This window comes from Indicator indicator, chromosome Z (genome assembly GCF_027791375.1).
Source record: "Indicator indicator isolate 239-I01 chromosome Z, UM_Iind_1.1, whole genome shotgun sequence".
NCBI lineage: Eukaryota > Metazoa > Chordata > Aves > Piciformes > Indicatoridae > Indicator > Indicator indicator.
The window spans coordinates 47,618,791-47,634,517 of record NC_072053.1 but is presented as its reverse complement, the minus strand read 5'-3'; the positions used below and the strand labels follow the sequence as shown (position 1 = coordinate 47,634,517).

Below are 15,727 nucleotides of genomic sequence, written 5' to 3'. Positions count from 1 at the left end.
TGTTTATTTCCTCGTCAGTCCCTGCAGCTGGAGGGATAGTGGAGAACACTGCTTCTGCTCCTGATCCCTTGACTAGTCATCCCAGCACTCTAAAGTCTCTCTTATTTTCCGTGGACTTCTTCTTGCTCGTTCATCACCACCTACCTGAAGGATCAATAGCAAATAGTAATCTGAGACACAAATGAAAGTCATAAATAAAAATCAAACTCAGTAGAAGAAATATGAGTGTGCTTTTGATCTCATTTGTTTATTGTCTTAATCCATAGATCACAGAAACATAGAATCCCAGAATCACAGAATGTTAGGAGTGGGAAGAGACCTTAAAAGATCACCTATACTACATCACACAGGATATAGATATTAAGCCTTTCAAAAACAATTTAAAAATCTTCCTTTCCTATATGTATCACCAGGGTATTATTTAATTTCCATATATTTCTAAGCGAAGATTAGGTTTTAGGAACTATCAAAGCTATACTTCCAAGAAATTCTTCCAAGAATAGTACTGTTAGAGAGGATATATGCAGAAATTCTGAATAGGTGAATTAAATCTAGTCTTGAGAATGCTAGACACAGGGAATTGAAGGTTCTACTGTACATGTCTCCAAAATAAAAAATGAAAATAAATTTTCCTTATGTAGCTGGCTGGTTTGTATTAGGAAACAGTTTGTGAGTGGCACAAATGGGCAGCAGCTGAACTACAAAAGAAAGTCACTGCAACTAAAAATATTTGATAACATTAACTAAATGTTGGCTGACCTCAGAGCTGAAACTGCATGTAGATGAGAAGTTGCTTGTTCTTTTTGCACTACATATGATTAGTCTTCTGTGAAATACAAGATATCAGAGCTTTTCTTTCTAAATATTACTAAGGAAACATGATTATACAAAACTCTATGAGAGATTAGAACACATAAAAAATTACATTGCTGTGGTAAAGACAACAGAAATTTGACTGTAGCTCTATCTATGTGTCTCTTTTGCCATCATTTTCCAGGGAAGCTCAGCTTTTTGTTGACAAGTTTGAAGGTGCTCTTGGAAAAGGAAAAGGGAAAAAATTCTATGCATACAAAGTGATGATGACCAAGGTAAATCGATTATTTCACTCACTTTATATAATTCAAATGGGGAGTCTTTTGCAGTTTGTTTGTTTGTTTTTTTCAATAGATACCCATCTCCAAAACAGTTTATTGCCCTTCTTTACATTTTAACACTTTTAGTTCCACTGTTTTCACATTAAAAGATTTCTAATGAAAGTTAACAGACTGATTGAGATTTATCATGAAAACGGAAAACTAATTTCTCTGTGTGTAGACTGAGTTTTTCTGTGGACTAAATCCACAACTCAGCTTTTGCCTTGGAGAGCCCTCTGTGAAAGATCAAAAAGTGTCTTTTAACCCCACAGAAAAAATACTGTAGACATTTCCACTGAACCAAGGCTCTAGGGCTGTAGATATGTCTTAGAAAGTGATATGGCTCTGTAGGATTGCAAGTGAAAGGTTGATCAGTGTTTACTAAGGACCATATGATCATACACTGTGCATTCTGGCAGGTCTTTGGGTTAAGTCCTGTGTGGTCACAAACACCAAATACCCAGTGACAGTGGATGCAGATTAACATGTTCTTCAAGTACACTCATCAAGTACAACTTGTGACTTAGTTTTTTACCCTGACACTGCTTTACAGTGTAAATGTTGCTGTGGTAAATTGCGATAATGTGGGAGATTAATTTGAAAACCACATTCTTGTTCCTAACTAAAATGCTGATGCAGAATGTTGTTAAGAATATTTGGCATGATTATTTGATAGGTTTGCCCTTAGACTGGATTTTCTGGAGTTGCATCTTATAAGCATTAATGTTCATAAAAAAATAATGAAGCTTTCAAACTCAGCTGGGCACAGGAATCTCAGTTACAGAAGTTACACTTATCCAATGGATAAACTACTGGGTGGAGTAATTGCAGTTAAAAGACACAGCTCAAACTCCAGATGTGAATTTTGAATAGCAAAGGAAATAAATAAAATTTTCAGAAATAATTCTAAAACCATTAATGATACTAAAGGAAGGATTATTTAAGCATTCCTCTTGTAGAAGAAATAGAGACTTCACATAAAGTCAGTGGGAGACATATTCAGAATAAACAAAAATAAAGTATTTCTTTATAAGATAGTGATTCCATTAAGTGGGCTCTGTCAAAGGATACTGTGGATAGTTAAGAAGTTACATTAGCTAAAGGGGAAACTGAGCATTTAGTCAATGAAATGATGTTGAGTTTTTTTTTTTCTGTGACCTTTTTCAGAAATGGATGAAATTTCAAAGAGATTTTGAAAATTTTAAGACAGCCTGCATACCTTGGGAAATGAAAATTAAGGAGATTGAAAGTAAGTATATCATATTCATGACGCATGCAAAAATGGTAAATGATTTTTCAGAATTTTAGAAATACTTATCTGTATTTGAAATGTAGTATAAAATAAGTGAGTATTTATTTTTCATTAATAATTTTCAAGCTTGATATTATAGTTAGGTGAAAATTTCCTTGAGAGAGTGTTAGTCATCTTACAGATATAAATCTTCAGTACAGAGGCAACATCTCAGGAGCCAGTGTTGAAGCTAATCCTAGAAAAGGTTTTCTGTTTTGTTTTGTTTTGTTTTGTTTTTCTTTGTTTGTTTGCATACTGCAATTATTTCTGTGACATTTTTCCTTCATCTTGAGACTTACATAGGAGATATTTTCATGTTGTTTCACTTGTTTTCAACACAGAAAGAACAATATTAGTCTCCAATGTCCCCATAAATACAAACAAAACATTGTCGTTAGTAATACATTTATGTTTGAGAGTAGCTTTTTGGCGCACGACTGTTTTGCTTTTCAGTTCAAGTGATAATTTTAAACTTCAGCTTTCTCCTTGAAGGAAGTGTGACTTAACTGCGTGGGCACCTGAGTGATTAAATTCAGCTGAAAGTACAACTGAAACATTTTAGAGAAGCTGCCTTTGGAAGGAGCTGTGCATTGAATCAAAAGACAATAACTAGAACAGCAGAAAAACAGTAAAATAGCAAATTGTGAATTTTGTGGAGCTTTGGACTGCAAAATAATCCTTGAGGAGAATTTATATAATAGCCATAAACATAAGGTCTACAGGCTGATGAACAGATACCTGTTCACTTAAGGTGCTGTTTAGAAAGAAGAATCACACAATCACAGAATCAATAAGGTTGAAAAAGACCTCAAGGATCATCAAGTCCAACCTGTCACCCAAGACCTCATGACTACTAAACCATGGCACCAAGTGCCATGTCCAATCCCCTCTTGAACACCTCCAGGGATGGTGACTCCACCACCTCCCTGGGCAGCACATTCTAGCATCTAACAACTCTCTGTGAAGAACTTTCTCCTCACCTCCAGCCTAAATTTCCCCTGGCGCAGCTTGAGACTGTGTCCTCTTGTTCTGGTGCTGGTTGCCTGGGAGAAGAGACCAAACCCCTCCTGGCTACAACCTCCCTTCAGGTAGTTGTAGACAGCAATGAGGTCACCCCTCAGCCTCCTCCTCTCCAGGCTAAACAATCCCAGCTCCCTCAGCCTCTCCTCATAGGGCTTGTGTTGGAGGCCTCTCACCAGCCTCGTTGCCCTTCTCTGGACATGTTCAAGTATCTCAATGTCCTTCTTAAATTGAGGGGCCCAGAAATGGACACAGTACTTGAGGTGTGGCCTAACCAGATGTTGCGTATGTGTGCTTAGACACAGCAAGACGCAAGTCGTCTCTTACAGGCCTAAACACATAATAGGCATCTTGAACATATTTGAGAACAACGTTTCTGCAAGTTTCTGTAAAGGAGTAATTCTGGCATAAAATGTTCTACTAGAAATAATGTACAATATATCTTTCTTTCCTTGTAAAACCAGAATGATAAAGCAGAACAGGGTGATTTTTTTTCCCAGTCCTGCTTTTATATATATCTTTTTTAATTTGAAATGAGTAACATTTTTGTTGCCACCTGGAAGGTCTAAAAATCACAGTGTTTTATAATCTCAACAGATAGATTATAAAGTTTACTCTTTTTTCTATCCATTTTTATTCTTTTCAGCACATCATTAAGGCAAACTTTAATTTCTTCTAAAACTCTATAGTTTAGAATAACACCTTATTTCGAGGTGACAGGCCTGAAACATCAGTCAGAATTTTAAGTCACAATTTATTTGATTCTGGTTAATTTGAGCAGTAGCTTTCAGTGTGTACCTCATATTAGCAAATCTGGAGTACAAAAATCAAGATCAGCCTAATGATGAAGTTGTCAAAGCTATAAAGTTCCAGAAAAAAATGGCAGTCAGATGTTAAAAAATGAGAAGAATCAGAAACGGAAATGGAAAAAACCTAGTCTACAGGCTAATGCACTGTAAATGCGTTTACCTGCCTGCTCTCCCTTCCCTATCCCCTCTCTCTTCTCTCTCTCTACCCAGCCCCCCCCCCCCCCCCCCCCCTTATAGGGAATAATGGAAGGTAGGGAGTTTTAATTAAGGTACGCAAATGACTTACTACTCTAACACAGGGATATCAGATTACACCAAAAGAGGTGGAGGGGTGAGGGGGGAAAGGAAAATACCTGACCTAAATCCATACAGGAACCTGTGCCATGCAATCTGCATGAAAATCAAAACCAAAAAAGAGAAAGCCCATCACCCAGCCTGGAACAAGGTACTTTACAACACACAACATCCTGTGTGTAGGATAGTGTAGGATGTATATATGGGTTTTGGCTCAAACCATTACAGTGCATAAGGGTGAAGATTAGAGATTAAGATAGATTATGATTTACAGAGGCAAAAAATATTTTTTTGCTAGAAACCTGCTTTTCATCCTAATTTCTGTGTAGGTAGGTCCTGTACTACATTGATCATATTGTACTGATGCTGACCCTCTTAGATCACCAGCTATCTAGAAAGAGGAGGTATCAGCCTGAAGTGCAGGGCTATCTGAGGTAGAGTTCCTGCTTCAAGATGAGAGTCCTTTCTAACACACGGATTACAGCCTCAGAACAGGCATCAAGTTCTGCTATTCTGCATCCTTGTGTCACAAATAGGTGAATCTGCTGTTGTGTCAGAAATAGGTGAATCTGCTGTTGGGGTTTTGATGTTTAAGAAAGAAGGAAATATAAAGTAATTATACTTAAAAAAAGAAACAGGATGGACATTCAGTGATCATCTGTGCAAGACAATTTTATGAGTTGTGTTGGGACAGAGGATTGAGCTTCTTCATTCCCCTGCTGAAATTTATACTATACATGCCAATCTGCATGCCAATGCATAGCATGCTGAGGCTGTGGATGCAGGAAACAGTGGCCAAAGTCTGCTTTAAAGAATTATTCTTTCATTCATACCTGTTCTTGCCTTAGTGGTAAAAAAGTCCATGTACAAGTCTGTGACTTGCTGTGACTATATTGATGCATGTAATTCCAATGAAGTGGCTTAATGCAGCTGTTCCAGATGCATGCATGGCACTGATCTCATCAGGATAGCTGATACAAGAACTGTAACTGAATGCATGAAAACAGCCATTGCCAAAAAAATGGGGATATTATGATTCATGCAGAGGAACTAATGCTTGATGTGGCATGAAGAGGTCTACTTGAAATTAGAAATATTCCAAATTTTCTGAACTTTTTTTTTTAACCCTTAGTATCAAAAAGACCTGTAGTTGGGATGTAATTGGGAAATCAGCATATCACAGGCACACTGCCTAACTCAAAATCTCTTGCTTTATGCTTTTACCCAGAATTCCCAGTATGTAGGCCATTGCTAAGACTGCCTACTTCTTCATTCTGTTTTCCTTCTGAAGTGCGAATGAGGCAGATCTTGGAATGCTGAAATCTTTGACAGAATGGTTTGCTCCTTCCTCTGCACAGCCCTGATAAATGCCTCTTACCAGTTGGTCTCTATACTCTGGAATTATACTAGTTTAAGGATATTAAATTTTCTACTGATTTTTTTGGTTTAGTAAAATGCACACATGAATGTCCCAAATAGCACCAGCCATGTTAACCTCATTTTACAGAATGAAAGAATCCATTACAAGGCTTGCAAAACAGAGCTATTTCTCATTCTTTACCATTAGAGTACATCAGGTTCCTTGACTAGACTGCATACAAAAAAAATACAAAGGTCGCTTTTTTTTCCTATGAGTGATTGACAACAGAACTGAAACCTGTTATTTAGCTAACTCTGATGGACAAATGAGCATGACTGTCAGCTATCCTGTATTGAGCAGAGCTGTGGTGGAGCAAGATGGGTTTGAATTTGAACTCATTTCTGTTTGGCCTGACTTGCATTGTTGGTCAAATCAGGCTCTTAGTGCTCACTGATTCCCCTGCATCCTCTTCTTCACAGAGATCTGGGTCAGGGGTCTAGAGCAAGCAGAGTTCAAGCTTTCATCTGTGTGCCTGGTGAAGGGACTGCCTCCGCACCTGGGTGCAGATGTAGCACAGAAATAGCAAAGTAAGAGAAAGAAAGAGTACAAACACTTACACTTATTGTACCCTGGTGAGCACTCAAATATCACTGTTCAGAAGTATTTTGTGCCCTCGGAAAGACCATCCTCACTGACTAATTCTGTGCTTCTTCCTATTAAAAGTGGATTGGTGCTGGCTAACATGACAAGAATACTTACAATCCACATCAGAGAAAAAATAACCAGAAAGAAAAAAAAAAAAAGAAAGAAAGAAATAACAAATGAAAAATGTGCTTTTCTTTGAATCCTGCCACTGCAGGATTTGATATTAGTATATAGCGCAGTTTTTATATGGTATAAATACTTTGTATAAATAATACTTTTATATATTTAATTTCTTTTCTCTCCTCTCTGCCAGGTCAGTGAATGCTAGTCTGTAACCTCAAAAAATAATTATTGGAATTATGTTAATAAAGAAAATAAAAAAACCTTCCTCGATTTTATTTATTTCAATTAAACTTCAGCTTGAGGTAAAATAACATAAGAGGACTAACTTATCTCCCTTTTTTCACATCTCATGTTTTCATAGGTCACTTTGGCTCATCAGTAGCATCTTATTTCATATTTTTACGCTGGATGTATGGAATAAACATGATTCTTTTTGGACTGACCTTTGGACTTGTAATGGTGCCTGAGGTGGGAATCTGAAGAATTGTTATGTGAATTTCTGTCTTTGCAGTGTGGTTTCGTAGCATTGGACTTTTAAATAAGTTTGTAACCTCTTTATGTTCCATTTAAAAATAGTAAAGTCTACTAAGGCTGTAAATATCTGCTTTCTCTGTGGACAATTGTCTCTACAGAGAGATGTCTTGAAATAGGCAGCAGAAAAATGCGTAGAGAGTTGTGTCCTGGAAGTGTTTTTTCGTTGTCTGGGATGGTGCTAAAAATATTATTTTTCTTTTCTATGGAGAGGTAACTAAGACTAAGAAGCTGCCAAGCGGAGTACCTTGACTAAAATCAGTACTGCACAAGAAAGATACATTCCAGGCTTCTGAGGCAAGAATCCTTTCAGTTGCCTTAACACTCACATGCTGATAAGGCCCAACAGGGAGATAAAGTCACAAAAGAGAACCCTCATGTTTTGCTTTGTGTGCAGAACCACTGTTAATTAGGCTGCTCAAAGCAGATATAATTCAGGCAGAAATCACTCCTGTGAAATGTATTGCCTTTCTAGATCCCTTGAGCCACCATATTACCTTCCTAAAAAGAGGGCTTATATGAAATTAAAAGCACTGTGGCGTCTTCCTGATTTTACTGTTCCACAATCTCTTTCTTGTCCTATCTTTTAGTAAGCAGATGGGAAAGAGGTAGGAATTTCCAGCAGCTTTTCAATAGCATGATTCACCTTCCGTTGAAGCTAAATGAGAGAAAATGCCTAACAGTTTTCAGGGCAAAACATAGAAAGAACCCTATGAGAATGTGTACTTGGTGGCTGAGCAAGCATCTTGCCAGCAGCAGTTGGACTGTCAGAATCCTGAAACTGAATCCTTATAAACTTTCCATACATTTCAGTTTGAAAAAGCAATAAAATCTATAATGCAATAAAAATTAATCTTCTGGCCTTCTCGGTAAGACAAACACCAAGAGACAGAGTTTGACAATCTGTTGATAGTAGTGGAACATCTTTTCCAATGTAGAAACACCGTTAGTGAATTCTCTAAGCACAGTTTCAGTCGTATTGTGAGGAGCAATACAAAGAATTTGAGAAGCAGGTCATCTTTACTAAGGGGTTTAGGAGTGTAAAGCACGACTTCCTAAGAACTGACAGATCACTACTCTCTTTTCTCTTTGTTGGTATTTTGCTTCAAGATGTAAACCACTGTTATTATTTGGTTGCAGGCATTGATGGGGAAGCCATATGGTTCTTTACCTAGAAAAACTGTTCCAAGAGCTGAAGAAGCAACTGCTATGAATTTTGCTACTCTTTGGGATTTTAGTGTAAGTGCATAAACTTGCAATATTGCATACTCACGTAACTCTCATTATTATTGGGTTTTACTCAATTATTTAATATCCAGAAATTTAATATGAAATCTCTCAGGGGAAAATGGCAATAGATATTTTTCCCCACAAATTCTGAGTACAAATGTTTTGTTCAGACAAAACAAATGATGAAGATCAATATCCACATAGAGGTTTCGGTGTATGCATCAATCCAAACACACATGGGGAAAAGTCTCAAAGTTGGATTTATATCCCTAGGTATTGACTTTCCATTTCTTATGGGTGAATTTGGTCCTCTGGTTTTGTATGATTAGGCTTCCAAATTTGAAGATAGAGTGTGAATTAGGAAAAAAGAAGATAAGTTCCGATAATGTGCTCTGTAGGTTTTTTCCAAAACAAGGAATGCTATTTTAATTTTTTCTCAGTCTTACAGAATATGCAGATATTTTATCTCAACTGGGAATCATGTCTTAATTTTTCACCATAGATGCAATGCCTAGTCTAGCCTGCAAATCTATATCTTCTACACTGACAAGCTAATGGCATAGGGTTCAACATGTTGTACTGCTTTTTCTTTCTGAAAACAGCTTTATCTAATTCTGCCCATGGCTTGTCTCTGTAGTTGGCCTTTCTATATAAAGATGACACAACTCGGCATAAAGTCAGATGATGATAAATTTGGCATTACAGTATGGTGCTTAAAATGCTGTTATCTGTGGCATTCAGTCATTGTCACTAAAAGGTACTCTTCACTGCTAAAAGGGTGCAACCACCTAGGTAAGGTTTTCCCTCAGATTAATGGAAACAGTAACCTTTGAACTATGTGTGATTTCTTCCTCAGCTTGTTGCATTCTTTCCCTTCTGAAGAAGTGCTGAGACTTTTAAAGTGTTATGAATATGCATATCTTTTGGTGTTTGAGTTTTTTTTAGCAATGGCAAGCAAGAATATGATGTTGGAAGCAGGCCCCTTTTTTAAAAAAAACAAAAAAGTAAACTTTAGTGCAGCTTCCTCCACAGCTCAGTTGCTCCATTCTGTCTGGAGAATGATTTATGTAAATGTTACTGTTATGAATGTATAGTTATTAATATTTAATAGTCAGAATGATTAATAAAACATATTAATAACTTTACTAATTAAAAAAATCCCACAGAAAATATTAATAAAACCTATTTACTAGTCCGAAATACTCTGTTGTGGAACAGATACCTCACCAGCAGGAATATGTAACAATTCAAACAATATTACCAAAACCCCCAGAAACAGCAAACAGTAATTTAAACTGAAAAAAAAAAAAAAAAGAACATCAGCAAAATGCTGGCTGTTCCCACAAAGGGGGGATGAACTCTAGAATTCTTTATGGGAACAGACCTTTTAACAGATGCTTATAAAAAAATCAGATTTGATAGATTATACTCATTGCAAATTGCTCTTTAGTCCAGTACATTCAGTTGCCATGTTTATAATCCACAGATTACAACACCATGTGGCACGCACAGGGATTTAAACAAAACCAAAATGGTGTCAAACACGTGAAAGCTGAAAGAGTACAGTTTCACTTTCTGTTGGCTTTTGCAGCTTGTTACTGTAGCACAGACATGGGGAAACTTCAAAAGCTTTCTGGCTGAAAGCTTTGTAGAAAATTGGTTGCTGCTAAGGCTTGCAGGGCTTTGTCAGCTTTGTAGCTTTGCCTATTTTGGCAAGGTTCTTCCAGCTGCAATCTTCACAGAAGTTCTTGTTGCTTCTTCCAATAAAACAAAAGTGTCCCGGGGTCTTGGCTCCTCCAGGGTCATCTCTTGGCCCGGCAAGACACGTCTGTCTGCTCCTGGGCTTTACAACACATTACTGCAAGGCATTGTGTCTTTCTGGGTAAACTGAGGCACAGCATAGATTCCAAATTACAAGGCAGGTGGAGGATTGGCTTCTTGGGCTTGCAGAGTTAAGGCTTGTGGCTTCTCCCAGATCTTGGACAAGGCAAGGCAAGGAACTCGCTCTTTGGGCTAGTATTCATAGATTTTTCTGAGACAATGATGGCCAGTGAGAACAAAGATGAAGAGATAGAAACCTGATACTTTAACGTATAGAATCAGTTTTCTCCAAATGTGGACAAAGGCACACACGCCTGGCCCACTTGGACCCTAGGGCATGTTCAGACAAGCCTGGGCAATGTGGGCAATCTCCTGAAAAAACAGACCTCCTGGCTCCTGCTCCGTTGTCTGGTTCAAAGCATTTTTGGGGCTTTGTCCCTTCAGGACCATTACCTCCTCTCCATGTAAGTGTGACTCATATGAGCTCCTGCTCCACCCATGTACAGTTCTCCCTGGACAGCTGTGCAGCCCTATGCAGGTAAGCCCAAGAGGCACATAGACAGATTTTCACACCTTCCTGCTTTCTAACAGAAGGCTCCTCAAAAATCATAAAAAGAGTGCAATGTCTATGCTTCTCATTAATATGGCCAATTTTTGTTATCATTAAGGGGTAGAGAAATCCCTAATCTGGTGACATGTGAATCTCTAACAGGATCCTTTTATTTGTGGCTCAATACCTTAATGTAGAGACTCAGATGATGATACGTTTGGTCCCTTTTTTATCCTTTTTTAGCTCCATTTAAAATCTCCACCTATCAGTGGAAGAAGAATCAAGTTATAAGATGACAGAAAACTATAAAAAAGGACTGGAAATACCCTTTTTCTCATTTACAAGGAAATCTTTGAGGCTTATTATCTGTAGATAACAGCATTTAAAGAAAACATTTGCTAGAGCAGCAACAAATGCTCCTTAGCTGCCTTCCAAGATGAAAGCCAGAAGGCCAAATACTTCAAGGGTGTATATGATTGCAATGGATTCTCTTGCATGTCTCCAGTGAAACCTTCTTACTCCTCTACCCCTTTGAAATGCCTGTACATCAACACACACAGAATAGGCAATAAACAGGAAGAACAAGAGATGTGTGTGTGTGCAGAGGGCCAAGATTTCGTTGCAGTTAGAGAGACGTGGTGTGGTGGTGTGCCAGACTGGAATGCTGTCATGTATGGCTACATACTTTTTAAGAAAGGCAGACCAGCAAAACGAGGTAGTGGAGTTGCTTTTTATGTGAGAGCAACTGGACTGCATTGAACTTTGCTTGGCTGAGGAAGAAGAACATGTTTAAAGGGTATGAGTAATAAAGGACAGGAAAATATGGATGAGATTGCAGTGGGTGGCCACCTGACCAGGAAGAGGAAGATGATGAGGCAATGTCAGACTTCAGCCACCTTGGTATTTGCTGAAAAGGCAACACAGTGGTGCACAAACAGGTTCCTGCAGTGCATTCAAGATATCTTTTTGAGACAGAGACTGGAAGACTCTACAAGGAGAGGTGTGCTGCTGGACCTTGTGGTAACATACAAAAAGGTCTAGTTTGGGATGTGAAGGTTGAGGACAGCCTTGGCTGCAGTGACTGTGAGATTGTGGAGTTCAGGATCATGGAAGGGTGCAGAAGGGTAGTAATAGAATTGCAGCCCTGGGCTTCAGGAGAGCCAACTTTGACCTTTTCACAGAATCACAGAATTATTGAGGCTGGAAAAGACCTCAAAGATCATCATCCAGGCTATGACCTAACACCATCAGCTAAACCATGCCACCAAATGCCACATCCAAACTTTTCTTAAAGACCTCCAGTGACGGTGACTCCATCACCTCTCTGGGCAGTCCACTCCAGTGTCTAATTACCCTTTCTGTGAGGAAGTGCTTCCTAATATCCAACCTAAACCTCACCCAGTGCAGCTTCATACCATGCCCACTTTTCCTGTCACTAGTTGCCTGGGAGAAGAGTCCAACTCACACCTGACTACAACTTCCTTTTAGGTAGTTGTAGAGAGTGATAAGATTCCCTCTAAGTCTACTTTTGGATCAATTCCTCTAGAAGGAAGGAGGGAAGAAGAAAGCTAATATTCAAACACCACCTTCTGCAAGCTCAAGATCAGTGCATCTGCATGACTAAGAAATCAAGCAAGAGAGACAGGAGACCTATGTGGATGAACAAGTAGATTTGGGGAAATCTCAAAAGGAAGAAGGAAGTTCACAGTATGTGGAAAAAGGGACTGGTCACTAGAGAGGAATATAGGAACATTGACGGAGTATGTAGGAATGCAATGAGAAAATCAGAAGCCCACTTGGAATTAAATCTGATAAAGAACGTAAAAGATAACAAGAAAGGCTTCTTCAAGCACATTAACAGGAAAAGGAATAAAAGGCAAAAAGTGGTCTGCTGCTGAACGGGATGGATGACCTGGCGACAGATAGAAAAAGGCAGAATTTTGAATATCTTCTTTGCTTGAGTTTTTCTGCTAAGACTGACCTTCAGGAATCTCAGTCCCTGGATGTAAGAGAGGAAGTCTGGAGGAAGGAAGACTCTCTCTTATTTGGGAATGACTGGTCTAGAGTTGATCTTGACAAGCTAAATATCCACAAATCCCTGAACCCCAAAGGGATGCAGTCACAACAGAGGGAGCTGGCTAAGGTTATTGCTAAGCCAGTCTCCATCATTTTTTGAAAGGCCATGGAGAACAGTGGAGGTACCTGAGGACTGGAGGAAAGACAATGTTACTCCAGTCTTCAAAAAGGGCAAGAAATAAGACCCAGGAAATTACAGGTCAGCCAGCCTCCACCCCTGAAAAGGTCCCCTTATGCTAGATGCAGGCATTCTAGAAATGAAATAAAAAAACCTACACTTTGTGGTCCACCTCTTGGACCTATCTAGCCTCCTGGAAGACGTCTCTATGGTTTCTTAAAGGCACCCATCCTCAAACCGTAACAGAGACCTTCCATGCATGCTCATCTTTACACTTCTAAAGGTATTTCAAATCTCATGGTGAAATGCAGTAGGCAAAGGCCATAAATCAATATAGTGAATGACACAGTGGAGGAATTAACTCTGACATTTTAATAATCTGAGGAATCCAAAAGGCTCTCAAGAGCTACATTAGGCTGCACTGAGACCTGGATGGAATTATAGGATTATTTAATGATCAAATAGATACAAAGACATCCTAATGAATTTTAATGTGTCCTACTTGATATAGATGTTTTACTAGTAATTAGTAATAAATGTGTTCTATAACAATATTTCCCTTATCAAATAATCACAGACTATATCTAGTTGGAAGAGACTTTGAAGATCATCCAGTCCAACCATTGACCCATCACTGAAGGGTCCACACTAAACTATGTCCCTAAGCACCAGGTCCATATGCCTCTTCAGCTCCTCCAGGGATGGTGACTCCACCACTGCCCTAGGCAGATCATTCCAATATTTGATAACCCTTTCAGTAAAGAAATATTTCGTAACATCCAGCCTGGCACAGCTTGTAACCATTTCCTCTAGTCCTGTTGCTTGTCATCAAGGAGAAGAGGCTGCCCCCTCCTTACTCCAACCTCCCTTCAGTTAGTTGTAGAGATTGATAAGTCTCCCCTCAGCCTCCTCTTCTCTAGACTGAACAACCCGAACTCCCTCAGATGCTCCTCAGAGGTCATGTGCCCCAGGCCCTTTAAAAGCCTCATTGCCCTTCTCTGCAAACTCTCCAGCACCTCAATATCCTTCCTATTTTGAGGGGCCAAGAACTGAACACAGTACTTGAGGTATAGCCTCACCAGTGCTATGTACAGGAGTGATGACCTAAGTCTTATAAATAAAAGTAGTGATGCCTACAACGGCTTTGAGTGAATTGAAATGAATGTTATAGTACAATGTTGTTGGTAGAATTTCTGGTTAAATGCATATTTAACACACATGACATTATAAATTTTGCTGACTTTTCAGGGCTTTGCACAATATTCTGTACTCTTTTATGGGTATTACAATAACCAGAGGACAATTGGATGGCTCAAGTTCAGAATGCCACTTTCATATTTCCTTGTTGGAGTTGGGACTATTGGCTACAGCTTTATGATTGTCATTCGAACGTAAGTTCTCCTTGGATATGGAAAAAAAACTACATTCAAAAGGGCAGATAATTCCACTGTTAACCACTGAGACTTTTTAAAAATATGATGATTGCAAGAGCAGGATCATAAAAGGTCAAGTTCAAGATTAAAGTCATTCAAAGTTCCTTCAACCTATATTTATATAACTATTGTTTGGCATAGGAGCTGTGTTGCATCATTGTGAAAGCGGGTAACATTGATGAAATTCAATTGTTCTGCCTTTAATGACAACTTATGTGAGTTAAATTCTTTCATGAAAGAAAAAATTAAGAAAGAAGCACATAGTAAATAATTTTTTGTAACACAGTCTGCAGTAAATGATTCTCAGCAAGACTATAGTGATTAGGTCATATCTGCACAGTGATTTAGAAGAATAAATTCTACTGGCCATAGTAAGGATTTAAATGTTCTCTAGAATGCAAAATAATTTCTGGCAATGTGAAAACTATGCTTAATATAATGCTAAGTATATAATGTTAAAACAGTAGGGAGTACAGAAATAAGTGAAACAGTGCCTAACCAGAATGTCTGGTGAAATAGTAGCTTTTTTCTTTCAAATTCTGGACTTGAGTTTTGTCTTAGGATCAAAATTTAAATGAAATTTTATTTTATAGCCAAAATCACTGTTGAAATAAACTGTGATAATTTTGATGGTTTCTACGGAGATAGGCTACCAGTGAACACAATCTTTAATATGCTTGACTCAAGCAAGGTAACCACAATAATGCAGTTAAATATAGTGGTGGCTTTAAAATATGCCGATGGGGAAAAAAGTCAGAACACTGCACGTCAAAGTTCAAGGACACTTGAGAATACAGAGAAACTGCAGTTAATCTATTTCCATTGTCTTTTTTTTCCCCCTGAAGTCAGTATTTTTCATTTGCATGAGCGCTAGATAAATTAATTTTCTGTTTTTCAAATATTACATAGTTTCCTGCACAGGACAAGAAGCATTATTTCAAATGAAAAATCCCCATGTATTTAGTTACATACATGCATTTATGGAGGAGGAACAAACTACTACAGTAAATAAGTGCGCTGGTTTGCGGCCAGACAGATCCTCTCTTGCCCCGAGAGGGACAAAAGAACGACACTCACAAACAGACTGAGGATCAGGGGAGAAGTAACAACAGCTGGCGCCCTATGTATGGAATGACAGAGCCACTGTTGCCTCTGCCGCTGTGGTACAGATCAAAACTGCCGCCACCCCTCAGGCCACAAGAGTGGCTTTTCCAGCCAAAGCCATACTCGCTCCCTCGGCCTCGGAAGCAGCTTTGGAACTGAAGACACTGCTCGTCTTCTTGGATTGCAGGA

General features: G+C 38.6%; 1 protein-coding gene across 1 annotated transcript in view; it reads left to right on the top strand.

Annotated features, from left to right (window-relative positions):
- The window catches only part of TMC1 (transmembrane channel like 1), a 65,861-nt gene that overhangs the window by 23,837 nt on the left and 26,297 nt on the right, over positions 1-15,727 (top strand). The window contains exons 6-10 of the mRNA XM_054397937.1: positions 998-1,088; positions 2,301-2,382; positions 7,037-7,143; positions 8,347-8,445; positions 14,250-14,392. Of these exons, the coding sequence (XP_054253912.1) occupies positions 998-1,088; positions 2,301-2,382; positions 7,037-7,143; positions 8,347-8,445; positions 14,250-14,392 (522 nt within the window). The remainder of the gene's footprint in view (positions 1-997; positions 1,089-2,300; positions 2,383-7,036; positions 7,144-8,346; positions 8,446-14,249; positions 14,393-15,727) is intronic.